Here is a 23,279-nt window from a genome sequence, read left to right as displayed (position 1 = left end):
GTCTCTCAAAAAGAAGGTTCTGGGCTTGATTCTAATTTGGACCCAGGGCCTTTCTGTATGGAGTCTGCATGTTGTCCCTGTGTCTGTGTGGGTTTTCTCCTCCCACAGTCCAAACAAATGCAGGTCAGGATTAAGGTCTGAACCTAACCTACCCACATATATTACACAACAAGCTCTGACAACACAAGTGTCTCAGTCAGGAAAATGGAGCCACTTCTTCAAACTTTGCTTTATACGTTTTCACACCAGAAAACAAAACATCACTGAAGCCAGATACAGATGTTAAAACCACTGCATTTCAAACTAAACACACACAAATCAAAGTGATAAACCAACAGCAGCACATTCAAATACCCTGTAGGAAGCTCATCAAGCTAAATGTCATTTATTATGCTCTATTCACATTTCTGCCATATGATGCTGACTGTTAGATTCATTAAGCTACTACACTCATTTTAGGTGAAAAGTCTCTTTACAGTCAGAAAAAGGAATTTGAAAAAGTGTGATGAAATGAGATGCAGCCATACTGTGACAAATGTCTTTGGTTTGGTTGGTTTGTTGATGGTAGCGTAGAGGTTTCTGGGATCAGTGGAGACTCCAGCAGAGAAAGACGCTTTCACAGTGTTTCCCAGTTGATCAGTGGAGTCTGACAGAAACAGAAGGGTCTCCAACGTTTTCATATTTCACTCTACCTTCACCATCATCATCACCATCACGTCCCTGTGAACAACAACACAACACACTGAGAGTCTCAGTTAAACCAAATCAGTGTTGGAGCACAGAGCAGCTGCAGAGGAACAGCTGGAGTTCAGTGCCTTGCTCAAGGGAACTTCCCTGAGAGTCAGTGGAGCAGATGAGAGCATCACTCATCCACTTTCCCAACACACACTCTCAGATCCAGGGATTCAAACCCACAACTTCCCAGTCACAGCCTCCTCTGACCTTCAGGCTTCCACTGAAGCACATTTAGCAGGAGGAAATGCAAATTAATCTGATATATCCAGCCCCCACAGTTCATAGTGAAGAGCAAAGAGCACAAACACTGCTTTGCTCTGGAAAGTCATCAATGTAGAAACATGTGATTTCTCACTTTTATACTCACAGTGTTTTTATCCATCTGGGTTTTCTTCCCTAAAAAGACAAAAGAGTCGACTTCAGCTTCAACAGAGAAAATCTCAAATGATTGAAACTGTCATTCTAATATTTCACCAGTGAACGTTCTCACCTTTAGTTCTCGTCCACACGTTGACGGTGACAACAATAATTATGAGAGTTGCTAAACCCACAGAGACGATAATGAACCTCCACCAACCTGGAAAACCATTCAAACATTGTGGGTCAGTTTTCTGTTCTGGGCCAAATCCTTCAGGTTAAAGAGACAAGAATGTGTGTGTTGTTTGACAATATCATCAAATAACAACATGTTCACATGGAAAATAAAGAAATGTAAAAAGGGAAAGAGAAAAAAAAAACACCTGATGCTTTTGGAGAATCACCTGCTGTTGGTTTAGTTGTTGTTGTTGTTGTTGTTGTTGGTTTAGTTGTTGTTGTTGTTGTTGTTGTTGTTGTTGTTGTGTCCTGACCTGAAAGAATCAACAACACAAGAAACTGTTCAGGTAGAAAACTCCTCATGTTTCCATCTGATGTAACTGAAGGTGAAAAATCATCTTCAAACTTCAAATCCATCAAATCCATCAAACTTTTAGGTGGTTTTAGTCTTAAACAGCTCATCATATTCTCACCTGTTTCCTCACCTGAGCTCTGACGTCTGAAGCTGAACTTCTGCACTTTTCCACCGTCAGTATTTGTCACTTCACACTTGAATAATTTAAACCTTGATGAGTAAATAAAGTGAGAATCCAGAAAAGTCACAGTGGCGTAGCAGACAGTCTGTGATGTCTGGAAGTCTTTGTTATTTTGATCCACATCTTTATCCTGAAACAGCCACTTCACTAGGTGATAACAATCATCCTGCCTAAACACTTGGCAGCTGAACGTCACTTTATCATGGAGCTTCTGTTCAGTCACTGGTGAAGATGGAGATATTGTGAGAGAAAGACAACAAGAGGAAAATGAACTTCATCACTGGATCATAATTATTGTGATGTTTCAGTATTTTGTTCTAACAAGACAGTTTGAGCTGAAAACATTATGATGGAAATACTCACTGGTAACAACAGACAGAAAAACCACAGAGTCTGAACCTTGTTGTCGTCCTGATGTGTCAAACTGTCTGCAGGTGTAACGACCAACATCCTCAACTGTGACCTTCTTTAGAACCAGAGAACAGTTCTCTGTAACACTCAGTCTGTCTGGTTTAGATTTGGAAATCTGACCCTGTGTAATAATCTCAACTCTTTCTGTCTGTCCTGGATAATCGACAAACCAATTAGTTTTCTGACATTTATCCTGATCACTTTTCACATTTTCACAAGACAAAGTGACGTCGTCTCCATCTCTGACATCGGTGTTGATGAAGGAAACTTGTCCAGTTTCTGCTGGTTAGAAGTTGAGAGAGGAAAATAACAAACTAATCAGAACATGAGAAGATCATTTTAGATACAGCAGCAGTTTTTAAATGTGTCACTAACACAAACAACATGTTGATCTCAGCTTCACTAAATCAAGCTTAGTCAATAAAGCCCCACTGACAGAGTTGGAAGAATGCTCTGAAACTCTGACATGTGTCCTTACCTGGAAAGTCAATCAGCAGCATCACAAATAAAGACGTTATAATCCCTGTCAATTCAGCCATCGTTCTTCTCTCTCTCATTTGTCTCTTCTTCTCTCTCTCAACTGTCAGAGTCTCTGAGCTGCTGCTTCTTCAACATGAAGCATATGGACTTCACTCATTACTCACATGTCACTTCCTCACACCAACTCTGCACCTTCACTTGATGTAGGTGGAGCCTTTCAGCTTTTCCTGTCTTGGAAATTTTTCACAATTTCTCAACAGGTAACATCTGACTTTTGTCATGATTAAGACACTTAGGAAATGTCGTCAGCTCAACGTCTAAAAAACACAGTTTGACTCATTTCTATTAGAGTCACCACGACCACTGCACATCATTGTACCAAGGAAACAACAAGTGCAAACTGTGTCTGTTCTATCAGTCTATTTGTGACATGATCAGTGTCCGACTGTGTCATGTTGCACATATTTTGTACAGGATCTTCTCTGTTCATGTTCTGTTTAATATTTTTATTGCAAATAACTTCAAACAAAAACATGGAGATTTTTCTTTTGCCATATGACCTGTGATGACCAAGTTTATATCAATATTAGATGTTTGTATTTCACTGTTCTTGTTACTTTACATTGTGATACTAATAACCTGCTCCATCTCCACCTGGACACAAAGATATTTACAACAATAAGTTACAAAATTATCATCAACATGGAAATAATATGTACAACACTGAGATCAGAATTTCAGAAAATAACATCTATCCATCATCTGTACCCCCTTAGTCCTAACCAGGGTCCCAGGGATCTGCTGGAGCCTATTCCAGCTCTTTTTGGGTGAAAGCCAGGGGTCCACCCTGGACAGGTCACCAGTCCTTCACAGTAGAACATAACAACTAGATGTTACTGCCAGTGGTCACACCTTTAGATTTGATGCAAATTCAACTGCAGGAAAAGCTCTGCCAGCTGTCAGTCATTTCTAACAGAAACAAGACTTTCTACATAGTGTGACCTGCAGCCTCTGAATAATTACAAACTGTATGTACATGGTAACAACACCGGGAACAACTGTCAAATGGTCTTCAGAACTTGGACTGCACAGAGAAGACAGCAGGTGAATTCTGCTAAAATTCACTTTGAGCATAAAAACAGTTTGTGTCTTCATCAGGAATCTGTCACTGACCAGTTACGCTGTAAAAGAGCTGTAATGAAATGAGATGTGACTGTACTGTGGCCTGTTATTTGGTTGGTTAGTTGATGGAAGCGTAGAGGCTGCTGGGATCAGCAGCAGAAGAGGAGGAAACTTTCACAGTGCTGTAGGTCACTGCATCATCTTCATCTTCATTGTGAACCTGGAAGGAAACAGCAGCACAGAAATGACCCACTGAACACAACAGATTATGACCAACACAACACCACAGTGTCACCAAGCAGAGATCTCACCTGGGCTTTACTCTTGGTCTTCTTGGTGTAGCTGACGGAGGCGTAGGAAACTCCATCCTCAGGATCAGCCTGCACAGAGAAGACGACATGACGGCCGCTCAGGAACATGTGGACTGTGGTTCTATGGTCCACGCTGGAACCATTTAGCTCCCAGGCAGAAGAACATTGGACCCATGAGTTATAGTGTGTAACTTTACAGTGTGTAGTGTGAGATCTCACCGTGTCCTGACTGGTTTCTGGACCAGACTGAGTCCCTGCTGTGTTTAAGCTCAGTCCCTGAACAAACAAACAAACCAGTCTAGTTACATTGAGTCAAACTCAGGTTCTGTGATGGTTGATCACATTCATGTTGGTGCACATGATGTTTTGCTCAGATTTCATTTTACAGACCCACTATTAAAATAATATTCATGGAAAAGGACCATGTTTGTACTGTGAAGTCAAAAATCTATAAATCTGATGATTGAATTGACAACTCACAGCGTTTTCATCCGTCTGTGTTTTCTTTCCTGAAGAGACAAAACAGAGTCGACTTTATCTTCAACAGCAAAAATCCAGGTTCATCAAAACTTCCTGTTTCTAACAGTCTGATCAGTGACGCTCTCACCTGTTCTTCTCTTATATCTTTGGACCAGCAGCACAATTATCACCAGCGCAGCTAAACTCACAGTCCCAGCGATGAGCCCCCACCCCCAATCTGGAAACACAATAAAAACATCAACAACAACTGTGGCTGCAGATTTCTCCGTCCACAGCCACGAGAGACAGAAACTGATTTACACTTAATTCCACTACAGGGTCTAATCGTCCCACTGCATCACTGCAAACATGTTCAAGTGTTCACATTTGATGAAAAACAGATCTCATCAGTTTAGTCCATTAGTAAGTTCATTTAAAATTGGTTTTGTCAATGAAAAACCACCAAACATAAAATAAAAAGAACATTTAATTGAAATAAATCCATGAGATAAAAATTGACCTGGTAGATTTGTAGAATCATTTGTTGTTGTTGTTGTTGTTGTTCCATCTTCACCTGAACAAACCAAAGACAAACTGCACAGTGAGAAAATCCTTCATGTTCATCATCGGCCAAAAACTCATCAAACAATGTTGTAATAGTGAAACTTCAGATCCATCAGATGAACAATGATTTGTCTTCATAAGTTAATTAGCTGTGACTAGGTTTGTAAAATCAGAATTACTGACTGTTGTGATGCTTTTACCTGTTGATGATGTTGTTTGTTTCATTGTTGTTGGTTTAGTTGTTGTTGTTGTGTCCTGACCTGAAAGAATTAACGACACAAGAAACTGTTCAGGTAGAAAACTCCTCATGTTTCCATCTGATGTAACTGAAGGTGAAAAATCATCTTCAAACTTCAAATCCATCAAATCAATCAAACTTTTAGGTGGTTTTAGTCTTAAACAGCTCATCATATTCTCACCTGTTTCCTCACCTGAGCTCTGACGTCTGAAGCTGAACCTCTGCACTTTTCCACTGTCAGTATTTGTCACTTCACACTCGAATAATTTAAACCTTGATGAGTAAATAAAGTGAGAATCCAGAAAAGCCACATTGGCGTAGCAGACAGTCTGTGATGTCTGGAAGTCTTTGTTATTTTGATCCACATCTTTATCCTGAAACAGCCACTTCACTAGGTGATAACAATCATCCTGCCTAAACACTTGGCAGCTGAACGTCACTTTATCATGGAGCTTCTGTTCAGTCACTGGTGAAGATGGAGATATTGTGAGAGAAAGACAACAAGAGGAAAATGAACTTCATCACTGGATCATAATTATTGTGATGTTTCAGTATTTTGTTCTAACAAGACAGTTTGAGCTGAAAACATTATGATGGAAATACTCACTGGTAACAACAGACAGAAAAACCACAGAGTCTGAACCTTGTTGTCGTCCTGATGTGTCAAACTGTCTGCAGGTGTAACGACCAACATCCTCAACTGTGACCTTCTTTAGAACCAGAGAACAGTTCTCTGTAACACTCAGTCTGTCTGGTTTAGATTTGGAAATCTGACCCTGTGTAATAATCTCAACTCTTTCTGTCTGTCCTGGATAATCGACGAACCAATTAGTTTTCTGACATTTATCCTGATCACTTTTCACATTTTCACAAGACAAAGTGACGTCGTCTCCATCTCTGACATCGATGTTGATGAAGGAAACTTGTCCAGTTTCTGCTGGTTAGAAGTTGAGAGAGGAAAATAACAAACTAATCAGAACATGAGAAGATCATTTTAGATACAGCAGCAGTTTTTAAATGTGTCACTAACACAAACAACATGTTGATCTCAGCGTCACTAAATCAAGCTTAGTCAATAAAGCCCCACTGACAGAGTTGGAAGAATGCTCTGAAACTCTGACATGTGTCCTTACCTGGAAAGTCAATCAGCAGCATCACAAATAAAGACGTTATAATCCCTGTCAATTCAGCCATCGTTCTTCTCTCTCTCATTTGTCTCTTCTTCTCTCTCTCAACTGTCAGAGTCTCTGAGCTGCTGCTTCTTCAACATGAAGCATATGGACTTCACTCATTACTCACATGTCACTTCCTCACACCAACTCTGCACCTTCACTTGATGTAGGTGGAGCCTTTCAGCTTTTCCTGTCTCTGACTGGACTGATCAACAAACTCCTCCTTCACTTCAACAACACAAACTTCAGCTCAACATGTCAAATCAGCTGCTACACAAACTAAACTGCAGGAATTCTCTACAATCACACAAACCACCTGCTGCAGCTCAAAGTCCGACTTTAAAAACACTATTTGACTCATTTCTATTAGAGTCACCACGACCACTGCACATCATTGTACCAAGGAAACAACAAGTGCAAACTGTGTCTGTTCTATCAGTCGATTTGTGACATGTGGAAACTTAGACCACAGGAAAAGAAAAAGAAGAAGTGGCCTCTGGAAACTAAAGGTGTGAAAACTGTTAATGTGTTGAAACTTCTTTTCATTTTTACACAGAATTTTTCAGAAACCTGACAGGAGTCATGGTGATGTTTAGAACTGCAACAAATCCTCGAGGAACTAGAGAAATAGCATTTTAAAAAAGTCCCTGAAGCAAAACCTTTGCCTTGAGGATTCATTTAAGTACTATCACTTCTGTTATTGGACCTGCACAGCTTAGGGATCATTGCTCTTTCTGTCATGTATTACACTGTAGTATTATTGTTTCAAAATGCAAAAGTATATTTTACCCGAGTACTCGACCAATCGCTGAAATATTCTGTAGAATATTCAACTCCTATTATGGTCCAGGGTCGGACTTCCTTTCCTGGAACTTTATTTTGGTTTTCTAGGGGAATTCTGGGGAATTCTGGCAGCTTGGACTCAGTGAGGCTAACAAGCCACACCTGTGCCCTATTACCTGTCATCTCCAGACTATTTATAGGAGGTCATTCCCTTTGTTTGGCAGCGGTTTATTGTCCCTCTTTCACCTGTTAGTTTGTTCCTTTGTTCATGCCTTACCTCATATTGTGATGCTGCAGGAGTACCTCAGCACGCTACGGTAGTGGACTTAAAAAATAAAGACTCCTTATTTTGCACTTGGGTGGCAGTCTCCTTCATTCCCCCTCCAGGGAAACTTAAAAACTCCAAAAACAATCGATAGCTACAGCTTTAGTCATGTTTGACAACAGGGGCCTGCTTTTGTCCCCACAAGACTGAGTCAACACTGAAGTCATGTGACTATTTTTACAATCAACAGTTTACATAACGAGATTTTCATACTTATGCTTTATGTGTTTACAGAAAAAAGTCACCAATGATCTTCTCTTAGCCTCAGAACATGGACTTGTTTCTATACTTGTCCTGCTAGACCTTGGTGCTGCATTTGACACCATGACCCACAGCATCTTATTACAGATGTTAAGCCCTCGGGTGTCGGCGGTGCAAGAAAGAGTTGTGAGGACCCAAACGCAGGACACTGCAGGCTTTTATTCTCCCTGGATCGTCCAGGGCAAAATACAAAAATATTCTCTGCTACTCGGCGGGCGGGCAGGCAGGCAGGGAAACAGAAACTAACACAACTCCTCGAACGAATGTAACTAATGTTCCGGCAGGGAACAAAGGGAAACCAGGGACATATATACACCACTCAAGACACAGGTGAACATAATCTAACTAATGAGCACGGACACAAAGCTAACTGGGATTAACACTGAACAGAAACGGAACACAGGAAACTGACCAAAATAAGGGACAGACAGGAAGACAAGACTCGGGGCCTAACAACAGAGACTGGAATCACAGGAACAGCAGCAAAATGGTTCCAGTCTTATTTATTGGACAGATTCCAATTTGTTCATGTCCATGATGAAACTTCCACGCGCACAAAAGTTAGTTATGGAGTTCCACAAAGTTCTGTGCTGGGACCGATTCTGTTCACCTTATACATGTTTCCTTTAGGCAATGTTATTAGGAAGCACTGTATTAATTAATTAATTACCACTTCTATGCAGATGACACAGTGTTTCATCTGTCAGTCACGCTGTTGAGCCCTCCTGTTGTTCAGAGCGTCCCTTACTCTGTGTGCACATTCACGCCCAGTGGCATGTTTTTCCACAGACATAACAGCAGTCACACTGAGGCTATTGCTGACTGCCAGGTCTTACTCCACCGCGACGTCCTCGGAACCCAGTGCAAGGTCCGCTACTCTGGAAATAATACTCGGAAACAGGTTTTTCTTCATAATCAGCATAAAACACTTCAGTTGTTTCTCTGCTTTTCTTTTTTACTTTAGAGTTTTGCTGAGGAACAGTGTCCCCGTGCGCAGTATAGTGTTTATTATCAGCTAAAGCACACGTTTGCCAGCCAATTTGATGTTTTCAAATGAATCCAGAAATTTCAGGCTTAAGCCCACTCAGGAATGCATTCTTCAGCTCCTGTGCATACGGACCGTTACCGTTTTGTTCTTCACCAGCAGGCATTAGGATGCCACTGTGTGTGCCTTTCAACCTATTGAAATAATTCAACGCACCCTATTCTTCTTCTTGGCACACTAAAACTTTTATCCAATCAGCCCTGTCAATAAAATAAGCTCTAATTTGGGTTAGTAAGGTAGTTAATCTATTGAGCAGTAGGTCTGCAACAAATAGAAATATCATCTTGTCATAAATACATTGATGGTGAAGAGGTTTCTAATTCTTTTTCTGTTTCTTCTTTCTCTTCTCTTTCCTTCCCTCTTCTACTTACTGTTACCTCACAGCAAGAGAACCTCCTTGCTGTGAGGTAACAGTGCTAACCACTAATCCACCATGCTGCCCATATTTCTAACAGAATATGTAGAACTGAAATAGTTTGGGACTAAAATGTGAAGATTTGGACCTGAATCAATCAACAACATGACAAAATGCTCATATCCATTTTACTGCAGCTGAAAAAAGCTGTTATTTTGGTTTAATCACTAATTGAATTGTATTAACTAAAGCCAGAATATGATTTAAGATTCAGAGTGTTTCTATATTTTACATGACATTCATCCTTTTTTGAAGGAAATGATTTGAATTCTTCATTGACCACTGCCAAACTTAAATGACTGGTGCACATATCAGCTCAGAGCAGCTGGAAACCTTTAGGACATTTCACCTACAGGTGGCGCTACAGTAACATGATGAATCTGCCTGACAGTTTGACACTTTCCTTTAAACACTGAGCCACTAGTTAACCTACAGCACCCCCTGCTGGAAACAGAGTTTAACAACAGTCCATCCTGATCAGGATCATAAAACCCTTCAACAAAATACACAGTGACCTCATGACATGAGTTGGACTCATTTAATTATGAGACAGAAACAGACTGTAGACCAACACACACACACTCGAGCAGTGAACAGAGTGGTGGCAGGACAGAGGTCTGGACAGGTGAGACCAGCAAAGCAGGAGACTGGATCTTAGTCAGACTGGTTAAAGTGCTCAGGGTTAAACAGATAAGCTGAGTTACTGACCAGGAACATGCAGGAGAAACAGGACTGAACCAGTCTGGGTCCAGCTGCAGACGGACTGCAGTCCAGTCAGGAGTATTACCATCAGGGGGAGCACAGGGAAGGGGATCCAGCAAACAAAAGGCTGTTCAGGTGGTGAAGAAGCTCAGGGTTATAGTGAGACACAAACTGACACTGAGAGCAAAGTTTCTATAGTGTGTGAACAGGAAATAACAAGGAGCAGGTGAAGGCAGTTACAGGGATAATGACCAAAGTCAAGCTGCTGGGGTTAGAGGACAGAGCAGAGAACAGGAAGTGGCTTCAAAATAAAAGCATCAGGGTGGAAGTTGGCTCAGATTCTGAACATACACAAAGTGTTTAAATCAAAGTCAGAATCAGTTTCTCTGTTCACCACAGGTGAAAGAGTACAGAGATATTCTACTCAAGTAAAAGTACTGTTACTTTGATGAAGTTTTACTTTAGTACAAGTTAAATGATCATTTTAAATGTAAAAGGTGAAAGTAAAAAGTAGCGCTTTTAAAATTTACTCAGTAAAAGTTACTTTGCAGTGCAGATAAAATAAGGCATGTTGACACGTGACATTTAGGAAAGTACATTTTATTTATTTTACTGCTGTTTAACAAACATTTGAAATTAAAGTGTCATAAAAATAACATGACATTTAAAATATATTGAGATTGCATGTCATGTATTTTTGTCCAACAAACATCTTTTCACCAAGACAATAATTACAAATTGTATGTACATGGTAACAACACCAGGAACAACTGTCAAATGGTCTTCAGAACTTGGACTGCACAGAGAAGACAGCAGGTGAATTCTGCTAAAATTCACTCTGAGCATAAAAACAGTTTGTGTCTTCATCAGGAATCTGTCACTGACCAGTTACGCTGTAAAACAGCTGTAATGAAATGAGATGTGACTGCACTGTGGCCTGTTATTTGGTTGGTTAGTTGATGGAAGCGTAGAGGCTGCTGGGATCAGCAGCAGAAGAGGAGGAAACTTTCACAGTGCTGTAGGTCACTGCATCATCTTCATCTTCATTGTGAACCTGGAAGGAAACAGCAGCACAGAAATGACCCACTGAACACAACAGATTATGACCAACACAACACCACAGTGTCACCAAGCAGAGATCTCACCTGGGCTTTACTCTTGGTCTTCCTGGTGTAGCTGACGGATGCGTAGGAAACTCCATCCTCAGGATCAGCCTGCACAGAGAAGACAACATGACGGCCGCTCGGGAACAAGTGGACTGTGGTTCTACGGTCCACGCTGGAACCATTTAGCTCCCAGGCAGAAGAACATTGGACCCATGAGTTATAGTGTGTAACTGTACAGTATGTAGTGTGAGATCTCACCGTGTCCTGACTGGTTTCTGGACCAGACTGAGTCCCTGCTGTGTTTAAGCTCAGTCCCTGAACAAACAAACAAACCAGTCTAGTTACATTGAGTCAAACTCAGGTTCTGTGATGGTTGATCACATTCATGTTGGTGCACATGATGTTTTGCTCAGATTTCATTTTACAGAACCACTGTTAAAATAATATTAATGGAAAAGGACCATGTTTGTACTGTGAAGTCAAAAATCTATAAATCTGGTGATGGAATTGACAACTCACAGCGTTTTCATCCGTCTGTGTTTTCTTTCCTGAAGAGACAAAACAGAGTCGACTTTATCTTCAACAGCAAAAATCCAGGTTCATCAAAACTTCCTGTTTCTAACAGTCTGATCAGTGACGCTCTCACCTGTTCTTCTCTTATATCTTTGGACCAGCAGCACAATTATCACCAGCGCAGCTAAACTCACAGTCACAGCGATGAGCCCCCACCCCCAATCTGGAAACACAATAAAAACATCAACAACAACTGTGACTGCAGATTTCTCCGTCCACAGCCACGAGAGACAGAAACTGATTTACACTTAATTCCACTACAGGGTCTAATCGTCCCACTGCATCACTGCAAACATGTTCAAGTGTTCATATTTGATGAAAAACAGATCTCATCAGTTTAGTCCATTAGTAAGTTCATTTAAAATTGGTTTTGTCAATGAAAAACCATCAAACATAAAATAAAAACAACATTTAATTGAAATAAAACCATGAGATAAAAATTGACCTGGTAGATTTGTAGAATCATTTGTTGTTGTTGTTGTTGTTGTTTTTGTTGGTTTAGTTGTTGTTGTTGTTGGTTTAGTTGTTGTTGTTGTTGTTGTCGTGTCCTGACCTGAAAGAATCAACAACACAAGAAACTGTTCAGGTAGAAAACTCCTCATGTTTCCATCTGATGTAACTGAAGGTGAAAAATCATCTTCAAACTTCAAATCCATCAAATCAATCAAACTTTTAGGTGGTTTTAGTCTTAAACAGCTCATCATATTCTCACCTGTTTCCTCACCTGAGCTCTGACGTCTGAAGCTGAACTTCTGCACTTTTCCACTGACAGTATTTGTCACTTCACACTTGAATAATTTAAACCTTGATGAGTAAATAAAGTGAGAATCCAGAAAAGTCACAGTGGCGTAGCAGACAGTCTGTGATGTCTGTAAGTCTTTGTTATTTTGATCCACATCTTTATCCTGAAACAGCCACTTCACTGACTGATGACAATGAACATGTCTAAACACTTGGCAGCTGAACGTCACTTTATCATGGAGCTTCTGTTCAGTCACTGGTGAAGATGGAGATATTGTGAGAGAAAGACAACAAGAGGAAAATGAACTTCATCACTGGATCATAATTATTGTGATGTTTCAGTATTTTGTTCTAACAAGACAGTTTGAGCTGAAAACATTATGATGGAAATACTCACTGGTAACAACAGACAGAACAACCTCAGTGTCTGGACCTTGTTCTCGTCCTGACGTGTCAAACTGACTGCAGGTGTAACGACCAACATCCTCAACTGTGACCTTCTTTAGAACCAGAGAACAGTTCTCTGTAACACTCAGTCTGTCTGATTTAGATTTGGAAATCTGACCCTGTTTAATGATGTCAACTGTCTGTCTTTGAAAACTGAAGAGCCAATTAGTTTTCTGACATTTATCCTGATCACTTTTCACATGTTCACAAGACAAAGTGACGTCGTCTCCATCTCTGACATCGATGTAGTTGAAGGAAACTTGTCCAGTTGTTGCTGGTTAGAAGTTGAGAGAGGAAAATAACAAACTAATCAGAACATGAGAAGATCATTTTAGATACAGCAGCAGTTTTTAAATGTGTCACTAACACAAACAACATGTTGATCTCAGCGTCACTAAATCAAGCTTAGTCAATAAAGCCCCACTGACAGAGTTGGAAGAATGCTCTGAAACTCTGACATGTGTCCTTACCTGGAAAGTCAATCAGCAGCATCACAAATAAAGACGTTATAATCCCTGTCAATTCAGCCATCGTTCTTCTCTCTCTCATTTGTCTCTTCTTCTCTCTCTCAACTGTCAGAGTCTCTGAGCTGCTGCTTCTTAAACATGAAGCATATGGACTTCACTCATTACTCACATGTCACTTCCTCACACCAACTCTGCACCTTCACTTGATGTAGGTGGAGCCTTTCAGCTTTTCCTCTCTCTGACTGGACTGATCAACAAACTCCTCCTTCACTTCAACAACACAAACTTCAGCTCAACATGTCAAATCAGCTGCTACACAAACTAAACTGCAGGAATTCTCTACAATCACACAAACCACCTGCTGCAGCTCAAAGTCCGACTTTAAAAACACTATTTGACTCATTTCTATTAGAGTCACCACGACCACTGCACATCATTGTACCAAGGAAACAACAAGTGCAAACTGTGTCTGTTCTATCAGTCTATTTGTGACATGTGGAAACTTAGACCACAGGACAAGAAAAAGAAGAAGTGGCCTCTGGAAACTAAAGGTGTGAAAACTGTTAATGTGTTGAAACTTCTTCTTTTCATTTTTACACAGAATTATTCAGAAACCAGACAGGAGTCATGGTGACGTTTAGAGCTGCAACAAATCCTCGAGGATCTCGAGAAATAGCATTTTAAAAAAGTCGCTGAAGCAAAACGTTTGCCTTGAGGATTCATTTAAGTACTATCACTTGTGTTATTGGACCTGCACAGCTTAGGGATCATTGCTGTTTCTGTCTTGTATTACACTGTAGTATTATTGTTTCAAAATGCAAAGGCATATTTTACCCGAGTACTCGACCAATCGCTGAAATATTCGGTAGAATATTCGACTCCTGTTATGGTCCAGGGTCGGACTTCCTTTCCTAGACCTTTATTTTGGTTTTCATAACGGTGTGGCCTAGGGGAATTCTTGCAGCTTGGTCTCAGTGAGGCTAACAAGCCACACCTGTGCCCTATTACCTGTCATATCCAGACTATTTATAGGAGGTCATTCCTTTTGTTTGGCAGCGGTTTATTGTCCCTCTTTCACCTGTTAGTTTGTTCCTTTGTTCATGCATTTCCTCATATTGTGATGCTGCAGGAGTACCTCAGCACGCTACGGTAGTGGACTCGCCGCATGCTGGCTCCTTTGTCTTTTGTTCTGACCCCATTAAGCAAAATTTCCTTTATGTTTTGAAGTCTGTCTAAAATAAAGACTCTTTAGTTTGCACTTGGGTCCAGTCTCCTTCATTCCCCCAACGAGGTTTTCATACTTATGTTTTATGTGTTTACAGTATATCATAGTACAGAATCAGCAGTGTTAAAAGTCACCAATGATCTTCTCTTAGCCTCAGAACATGGACTTGTTTCTACACTTGTCCTTCTAGACCTAAGTGCTGCATTTGACACCATCAACCACAGCATCTTATTACAGAGCCTGGAGCATGTGACTGTAATCACAGGAACAGCAATAAAATGGTTCCAATCTTATTTATCGGACAGATTCCAATTTGTTCATGTCCATGATGAATCTTCCACGCGCACAAAAGTTAGTTATGGAGTTCCACAAAGTTCTGTGCTAGGACCGATTCTGTTCACCTTATACATGTTTCCTTTAGGCAATGTTATTAGGAAGCACTGTATTAATTAATTAATTACCACTTCTATGCAGATGACACAATGTTTCATCTGTCAGTCACGCTGTTGAGCCCTCCTGTTGTTCAGAGCGTCCCTTACTCTGTGGGCACATTCACGCCCAGTGGCATGTTTTTCCACAGACATAACAGCAGTCACACTGAGGCTATTGCTGACTGCCAGGTCTTACTCCACCGCGACGTCCTCGGAACCCAGTGCAAGGTCCGCTACTCTGGACATAGTACTCGGAAACAGGTTTTTCTTCATAATCAGCATAAAACACTTCAGTTGTTTCTCTGCTTTTCTTTTTTACTTTAGAGTTTTGCTGAGGAACAGTGTCCCCGTGCGCAGTATAGTGTTTATTATCAGCTAAAGCACACGTTTGCCAGCCAATTTGATGTTTTCAAATGAATCCAGAAATTTCAGGCTTAAGCCCACTCAGGAATGCATTCTTCAGCTCCTGTGCATACGAACCTTTACTGTTTTGTTCTTCACCAGCAGGCATTAGGATGCCACCGTGTGTGCCTTTCAACTTATTGAAATAATTCAACGCACCCTATTCTTCTTCTTGGCACTCTGAAACTTTTATCCAATCAGCCCTGTCAATATAATAAGCTCTAATTTGGATTAGTAAGGCAGCTAATCTATTGAGCAGTAGGTCTGCAACAAATAGAAATATCATCTTGTCATAAGTACATTGATGGTGAAGAGGTTTCTAATTCTTTTCCTGTTTCTTCTGTTCTCTTCTCTTTCCTTCACTCTTCTACTTACTGTTACCTCACAGCAAGAGAACCTCCTTGCTGTGAGGTAACAGTGCTAACCACTAATCCACCATGCTGCCCATATTTCTAACAGAATATGTAGAACTGAAATAGTTTGGGACTAAAATGTGAAGATTTGGACCTGAATCAATCAACAACATGACAAAATACTCATATCCATTTTATTGCAGCTGAAAACAGCTGTTATTTTGGTTTAATCACTAATTGAATTGTATTAACTAAAGCCAGAATATGATTTAACATTCATAGTGTTTCTATATTTTACATGACATTCATCCTTTTTTGAAGGAAATGATTTGAATTCTTCATTGACCACTGCCAAACTTAAATGACTGGTGCACATATCAGCTCAGAGCAGCTGGAAACTTTTAGCACATTTCACCTACAGGTGGCGCTACAGCAACATGATGAATCTGCCTGACAGTTTGACACTTTCCTTTAAACACTGAGCCACTAGTCAACCTACAGCACCCCCTGCTGGAAACAGAGTTTTACAACAGTCCATCCTGATCAGGATCATAAAACCCTTCAACAAAATACACAGTGACCTCATGACATGAGCTGGACTCATTTGGTTGGTTGCTGGGATCAGTGAAGGAAGCTTTCACTATGGCATAGGTTACTGTGTCACCTTCATCATCATCATCTTTACTCAGAGCCTGGAATGAAACAGCACCACATACACTGGGTACGGAAAGTATTCAGACCCCTTTAGATTTTTCACTCTTTGTGTCATTGCAGCCATTTGGCAAAATCAAAAAAGTTAATTTTATTTCTCATTAATGTACACTCAGCACCCCATCTTGACAGAAAAAACCAGAAATGTAGAAATTTTTGCAAATTTATTAAAAAAGAAAAACTGAAATATCACATGGTCATAAGTATTCAGACCCTGTGCTCAGTATTGAGTAGAAGCACCCTTTTGAGCTAGTACAGCCATGAGTCTTCTTGGGAATGATGCAACAAGTTTTTCACACCTGGATTTGGGGATCCTCTGCCATTCTTCCTTGCAGATCCTCTCCAGTTCTGTCAGGTTGGATGGTGAACGTTGGTGGACAGCCATTTTCAGGTCTCTCCAGAGATGCTCAATTGGGTTTAGGTCAGGGCTCTGGCTGGGCCAGTCAAGAACGGTCACAGAGTTGTTCCGAAGCCACTCCTTTGTTATTTTAGCTGTGTGCTTAGGGTCATTGTCCTGTTGAAAGGTAAACCTTCGGCCCAGTCTGAGGTCCTGAGCACTCGGGAACAAGTTTTCTTCCAGGATATCTCTGTACTTGGCCGCATTCATCTTTCCTTCAGTTGCAACCAGTCGTCCTGTCCCTGCAGCTGAAAAACACCCCCACAACATGATGCTCCCACCACCATGTTTCACTGTAGGGATTGTATTGGGCAGGTGATGAGCAGTGCCTGGTTTTCTCCCCACATACCGCTTAGAATTAACGCCAAAAAGTTCAATCTTGGTCTCATCAGACCAGAGAATCTTATTTCTCATAGTCTGGGAGTCCTTCATGTGTTTTTTGGCAAACTTTATTCTGGCTTTCATGTGTCTTGCACTGAGGAGATGCTTCCGTCGGGCCACTCTGCCATAAAGCCCCAACTGGTGGAGGGCTGCAGTGATAGTTGACTTTGTGGAACTTTCTCCCATCTCCCTACTGCATCTCTGGAGCTCAGCCACAGTGATCTTTGGGTTATTCTTTACCTCTCTCACCAAGGCTCTTCTCCCACGATTGTTCAGTTTGGCTGGACGGCCAGGTCTAGGAAGAGTTCTGGTCGTCCCAAACTTTTTCCATTTGAGGATTATGGAGGCCACTGCGCTCTTAGGAACCTTGAGTGCTGCAGAAATTCTTTTGTAACCTTGGCCAGATCTGTGCCTTGCCACAATTCTGTCTCTGAGCTCCTTGGGCAGTTCCTTCGACCTCATGATTCTCATTTGCTCTGACATGCACTGTGAGCTGTAAGGTCTTATATAGACAGGTGTGTGCCCTTCCTAATCAGGTCCAATCAGTTTAATTAAACACAGCTGGACTCCAATGAAGGAGCAGAACCATCTCAAGGAGGATCAGAAGAAATGGACAGCATGTGAGTTAAATATGAGTGTCACTGCAAAGGGTCTGAATACTTATGACCATGTGATATTTCAGTTTTTCTTTTTTAATAAATTTGCAAAAATTTCTACATTTCTGGTTTTTTCTGTCAAGATGGGGTGCTGAGTGTACATTAATGAGAAATAAAATGAACTTTTTTGATTTTGGCAAATGGCTGCAATGACACAAAGAGTGAAAAATTTAAAGGGGTCTGAATACTTTCCGTACCCACTGTATGTTACACAACAAGCTCTGACAACACAAGTGTCTCAGTCAAGGAAATGGAGCCACTTCCTCAAACTTTGCTTTATACGTTTTCACACCAGAAAACAAAACATCACTGAAGCCAGATACAGATGTTAAAACCACTGCATTTCAAACTAAACACACACAAATCAAAGTGATAAACCAACAGCAGCACATTCAAATACCCTGCAGGAAGCTCATCAAGCTAAATGTCATTTATTATGCTCTATTCACATTTCTGCCATATGATGCTGACTGTTAGATTCATTAAGCTACTACACTCATTTTAGGTGAAAAGTCTCTTTACAGTCAGAAAAATGAATTTGAAAAAGTGTGATGAAATGAGATGCAGCCATACTGTGACAAATGTCTTTGGTTTGGTTGGTTTGTTGATGGTAGCGTAGAGGTTTCTGGGATCAGTGGAGACTCCAGCAGAGAAAGACGCTTTCGCAGTGTTTCCCAGTTGATCAGTGGAGTCTGACAGAAACAGAAGGGTCTCCAACGTTTTCATATTTCACTCTACCTTCATCATCATCATCATCATCATCATCACGTCCCTGTGAACAACAACACAACACACTGAGAGTCTCAGTTAAACCAAATCAGTGTTGGAGCACAGAGCAGCTGCAGAGGAACAGCTGGAGTTCAGTGCCTTGCTCAAGGGAACTTCCCTGAGAGTCAGTGGAGCAGATGAGAGCATCACTCATCCACTTTCCCAACACACACTCTCAGATCCAGGGATTCAAACCAACAACTTCCCAGTCACAGCCTCCTCTGACCTTCAGGCTTCCACTGAAGCACATTTAGCAGGAGGAAATGCAAACTAATCTGATATATCCAGCCCCCACAGTTCATAGTGAAGAGCAAAGAGCACAAACACTGCTTTGCTCTGGAAAGTCATCAATGTAGAAACATGTGATTTCTCACTTTTATACTCACAGTGTTTTTATCCATCTGGGTTTTCTTCCCTAAACAGACAAAAGAGTCGACTTCAGCTTCAACAGAGAAAATCTCAAATGATTGAAACTGTCATTCTAATATTTCACCAGTGAACGTTCTCACCTTTAGTTCTCGTCCACATGTTGACGGTGACAACAATAAGTATGAGAGTTGCTAAACCCACAGAGACGATAATGAACCTCCACCAACCTGGAAAACCATTCAAACATTGTGGGTCAGTTTTCTGTTCTGGGCCAAATCCGTCAGGTTAAAGAGACAAGAATGTGTGTGTTGTTTGACAATATCATCAAATAACAACATGTTCACATGGAAAAATAAAGAAATGTAAAAAGGAAAGAGACAGAAACAACACCTGATGCTTTTGGAGAATCACCTGCTGTTGGTTTAGTTGTTGTTGTTGGTTTAGTTGTTGTTGTTGTGTCCTGACCTGAAAGAATCAACAACACAAGAAACTGTTGAGGTAGAAAACTCCTCATGTTTCCATCTGATGTAACTGAAGGTGAAAAATCATCTTCAAACTTCAAATCCATCAAATCCATCAAACTTTTAGGTGGTTTTAGTCTTAAACAGCTCATCATATTCTCACCTGTTTCCTCACCTGAGCTCTGACGTCTGAAGCTGAACTTCTGCACTTTTCCACTGACAGTATTTGTCACTTCACACTTGAATAATTTAAACCTTGATGAGTAAATAAAGTGAGAATCCAGAAAAGTCACATTGGCGTAGCAGTCAGTCTGTGATGTCTGGAAGTCTTTGTTCTTTTGATCCACATCTTTATCCTGAAACAGCCACTTCACTGACTGATAACAATCATCATGTTTAAACACTTGGCAGCTGAACGTCACTTTATCACGGCGCTTCTGTTCAGTCACTGGTGAAGATGGAGATATTGTGAGAGAAAGACAACAAGAGGAAAATGAACTTCATCACTGGATCATAATTATTAGTATTTTGTTCTAACAAGACAGTTTGAGCTGAAAACATTATGATGGAAATACTCACTGGTAACAACAGACAGATCAACCACAGAGTCTGGACCTTGTTCTCGTCCTGATGTGTCAAACTGTCTGCAGGTGTAACGACCAACATCCTCAACTGTGACCTTCTTTAGAACCAGAGAACAGTTCTCTGTAACACTCAGTCTGTCTGATTTAGATTTAGATCCATTGTGAATCTGACCCTGTTTAATGATGAAAACTGTCCGTCTTTGAAAACTGAAGAGCCAATCAGTTTTGTCACATTTATCCTGATCACTTTTCACATGTTCACAAGACAAAGTGACGTCGTCTCCATCTCTGACATCGATGTAGTTGAAGGAAACTTGTCCAGTTTCTGCTGGTTAGAAGTTGAGAGAGGAAAATAACAAACTAATCAGAACATGAGAAGATCATTTTAGATACAGCAGCAGTTTTTAAATGTGTCACTAACACAAACAACATGTTGATCTCAGCTTCACTAAATCAAGCTTAGTCAATAAAGCCCCACTGACAGAGTTGGAAGAATGCTCTGAAACTCTGACATGTGTCCTTACCTGGAAAGTCAATCAGCAGCATCACAAATAAAGACGTTATAATCCCTGTCAATTCAGCCATCGTTCTTCTCTCTCTCATTTGTCTCTTCTTCTCTCTCTCAACTGTCAGAGTCTCTGAGTTGCTGCTTCTTAAACATGAAGCATATGGACTTCACTCATTACTCACATGTCACTTCCTCACACCAACTCTGCACCTTCACTTGATGTAGGTGGAGCCTTTCAGCTTTTCCTGTCTCTGACTGGACTGATCAACAAACTCCTCCTTCACTTCAACAACACAAACTTCAGCTCAACATGTCAAATCAGCTGCTACACAAACTAAACTGCAGGAATTCTCTACAATCACACAAACCACCTGCTGCAGCTCAAAGTCCGACTTTAAAAACACAGTTTGACTCATTTCTATTAGAGTCACCACGACCACTGCACATCATTGTACCAAGGAAACAACAAGTGCAAACTGTGTCTGTTCTATCAGTCTATTTGTGACATGTGGAAACTTAGACCACAGGACAAGAAAAAGAAGAAGAAGACTGAGGAAACTAAAGGTGTGAAAACTGTTAATGTGTTGAAACTTCTTTTTTTTTTTGACACAGAATTATTCAGAAACCAGACAGGAGTCATGGTGATGTTTAGGGCTGCAACAAATCGAGAAATACAATTTTAAAAAAGTCCCTGAAGCAAAGCCTTTGCCTTGAGGATTCATTTAAGTACTATCACTTGTGTTATTGGACCTGCACAGCTTAGGGATCATTGTTCCACATGGACCATAATCACTGTCACGCAACACATTTCAGTATCAAAAGTTGGCGCTATGGCAGAGAGCGAAACCGTCTGTAAAAGGCAGACAATGTCCAAAGTTCAGGATCAATTCAAACTTAAAAAAGATGCCAACATGGTGCAATGTGTGTGTTGTAAAGTAGAACTGGAGAACAACAACAGCAATCGCTGAAATATTCTGTAGAATATTCGACTCCTGTTATGTTCCAGGGTTAGACTTCGGTGTCTGCGATGGACTGGTGACCTGTCCAGGGTGTACCCCTGCCTTTCACCTGAGAGAGAGCTGGGATAGGCTCCTGCAGATCCCCGTGACCCTGGCTTTCAGGAAAAAAGCGGGTATAGAAAATGGATGGATGAATAACGGTGTGGCCTAGGGGAATTCTGGCAGCTTGGGCTCAGTGAGGCTAACAAGCCACATCTGTGCCCTATTACCTGTCATCTCCTGACTATTTATAGGAGGTCATTCCCTTTCTTTGGCAGCGGTTTATTGTCCCTCTTTCACCTGTTATTTTGTTCCTTTGTTCATGCATTACCTCATATTGTGATGCTGCAGGAGTACCTCAGCACGCTACGGTAGTGGACTCGCCGCATGCTGGCTCCTTTGTCTTTTGTTCTGACCCCATTAAGCAAATTTTCCTTTATGTTTTGAAGTCTGTCTAAAATAAAGACTCCTTAGTTTGCACTTGGGTCCAGTCTCCTTCATTCCCCCTCCAGGGAAACTTAAAAACTCCAAAAACAATCAATAGCTACAGCTTTAGTCATGTTTGACAAACAGGGGCCTGCTTTTGTCCCCATAAGACTGAGTCAACATTGAAGTCATGTGACTATTTTTACAATCAACAGTTTACATAACGAGATTTTCATACTTATGTTTTATGTGTTTACAGCACATCATAGTACAGAAACAGCACTGTTAAAAGTTATTTATCGGACAGATTCCAATTTTCTCATGTCCATGATGAAATTTATGGAGTTCCACAAAGTTCTGTGCTAGGACCGATTCTGTTCACCTTATACATGCTTCCTTTAGGCAATGTTATTAGGAAGCACTGTATTAATTAATTAATTACCACTACTATACAGATGACACTCAGCTTTATTTGTCTATGAAACCTGACAATACAAACCAGTTAGCCAGATTTCAGGCATGTCTAAAAGACATAAAGGCCTGAATGACAAGTAACTTTGTACTTTTAAATTCAGAGAAAACAGAAGTCATTGTATTTGGGTCTAAAAACCTCAGAAACAGCTTTTCTAACAATATAGCTACTTTAGATGGCATAGTCCTGGCCTCCAGTACTGCTGTGAAAAACCTTGGAGTTATTTTTGACCAGGACATGTCTTTTAACTCACACATAAAACAAATCTCTAGAACCTCCTTCTTTCACTTGTGCAACATTGCCAAAATTAGGAGCATGGCGTCTCAAAATGATGCAGAAAAACTAGTGCATTTGCATTTGTTACCTCAAGGCTAGATTACTGTAACTCATTACTATCTGGATGTCCCGGTATCTCCATAAAAAGCCTCTAGTTAATCTAGAATGCTGCAGCCAGAGTCCTGACTGGAACTAGCAAGAGAGATCATATTTCTCCTATATTGGCTTCTCTTCATTGGCTCCCTGTAAAATCCAGAATAGAATTTAAAATTGTTCCTCTCACATACAAATCCCTTCATGACCAAGCTCCTTCATACCTTAAAGACCTCATAGTACCATACTATCTCAATAGAGCACTTTGCTCTCAGAATGCAGGTCTACTTGTGGTTCCAAGAGTTTCCAAAAGTAGAATGGGAAGCAGAGCCTTTAGTTAT

General features: G+C 40.7%; 3 protein-coding genes across 16 annotated transcripts in view; all 3 read right to left on the bottom strand.

Annotated features, from left to right (window-relative positions):
- Nucleotides 1–369: 369 nt before the first annotated feature.
- LOC113137082 (uncharacterized) lies at nt 370–3,050 on the bottom strand. Of its 5 annotated transcripts, none has more exons than XM_026318460.1 (7): nt 2,695–3,050; nt 2,169–2,498; nt 1,743–2,027; nt 1,476–1,583; nt 1,226–1,363; nt 1,103–1,131; nt 370–720 (listed from the first exon to the last, which is right to left on the bottom strand). In XM_026318460.1, exons 1-7 carry the CDS (start codon nt 2,771–2,773, stop codon nt 637–639), a joined length of 1,053 nt encoding a protein of 350 aa, XP_026174245.1. In that variant the 5' UTR covers nt 2,774–3,050; the 3' UTR covers nt 370–636. The 5 variants fall into 5 exon arrangements, with proteins under 5 accessions (XP_026174245.1, XP_026174248.1, XP_026174247.1 ...); XM_026318463.1 differs by having other exon boundaries at nt 1,226–1,312; XM_026318462.1 differs by having other exon boundaries at nt 1,755–2,027.
- Nucleotides 3,051–5,278: 2,228 nt separating this feature from the next.
- LOC113137084 (uncharacterized) lies at nt 5,279–6,993 on the bottom strand. 3 transcript variants are annotated; one of them, XM_026318465.1, is made up of 4 exons: nt 6,524–6,993; nt 5,998–6,327; nt 5,572–5,856; nt 5,279–5,412 (listed from the first exon to the last, which is right to left on the bottom strand). In XM_026318465.1, the coding sequence occupies exons 1-4, from the start codon at nt 6,600–6,602 to the stop codon at nt 5,294–5,296; spliced, it is 813 nt and encodes a 270-aa protein (XP_026174250.1). In that variant the 5' UTR covers nt 6,603–6,993; the 3' UTR covers nt 5,279–5,293. The 3 variants fall into 3 exon arrangements, with proteins under 3 accessions (XP_026174250.1, XP_026174253.1, XP_026174251.1); XM_026318468.1 differs by having other exon boundaries at nt 5,584–5,856; XM_026318466.1 differs by having other exon boundaries at nt 5,998–6,324.
- Nucleotides 6,994–10,677: 3,684 nt separating this feature from the next.
- LOC113137077 (uncharacterized) overlaps nt 10,678–23,279 on the bottom strand; it is a 49,224-nt gene continuing 36,622 nt past the window's right edge. Inside the window, exons 1-9 of one of the 8 annotated variants that reach the window (XM_026318433.1) lie at nt 20,690–21,285; nt 20,161–20,493; nt 12,497–12,769; nt 12,218–12,325; nt 11,846–11,935; nt 11,719–11,747; nt 11,458–11,514; nt 11,239–11,307; nt 10,678–11,147 (exon numbers count right to left, since the gene is read on the bottom strand). In XM_026318433.1, coding sequence (XP_026174218.1) covers nt 11,046–11,147; nt 11,239–11,307; nt 11,458–11,514; nt 11,719–11,747; nt 11,846–11,935; nt 12,218–12,325; nt 12,497–12,769; nt 20,161–20,493; nt 20,690–20,768 — 1,140 coding nt within the window. In that variant the 5' untranslated portion in view covers nt 20,769–21,285 and the 3' untranslated portion in view covers nt 10,678–11,045. Of the gene's footprint in view, nt 11,148–11,238; nt 11,308–11,457; nt 11,515–11,718; nt 11,748–11,845; nt 11,936–12,217; nt 12,326–12,484; nt 12,770–12,910; nt 13,238–13,430; nt 14,889–18,556; nt 18,756–19,137; nt 19,167–19,260; nt 19,348–19,510; nt 19,586–19,744; nt 20,030–20,160; nt 20,494–20,689; nt 21,301–23,279 lie in introns of those variants that run through there. The other 7 variants (XM_026318429.1, XM_026318430.1, XM_026318431.1 and 4 more) reach the window with 7 other exon arrangements.

The sequence above is a fragment of the Mastacembelus armatus genome, chromosome 24 (genome assembly GCF_900324485.2).
Source record: "Mastacembelus armatus chromosome 24, fMasArm1.2, whole genome shotgun sequence".
NCBI lineage: Eukaryota > Metazoa > Chordata > Actinopteri > Synbranchiformes > Mastacembelidae > Mastacembelus > Mastacembelus armatus.
The sequence above is the reverse complement of the archived record's forward strand: the minus strand, read 5'-3'. Positions and strand labels throughout refer to the sequence as shown.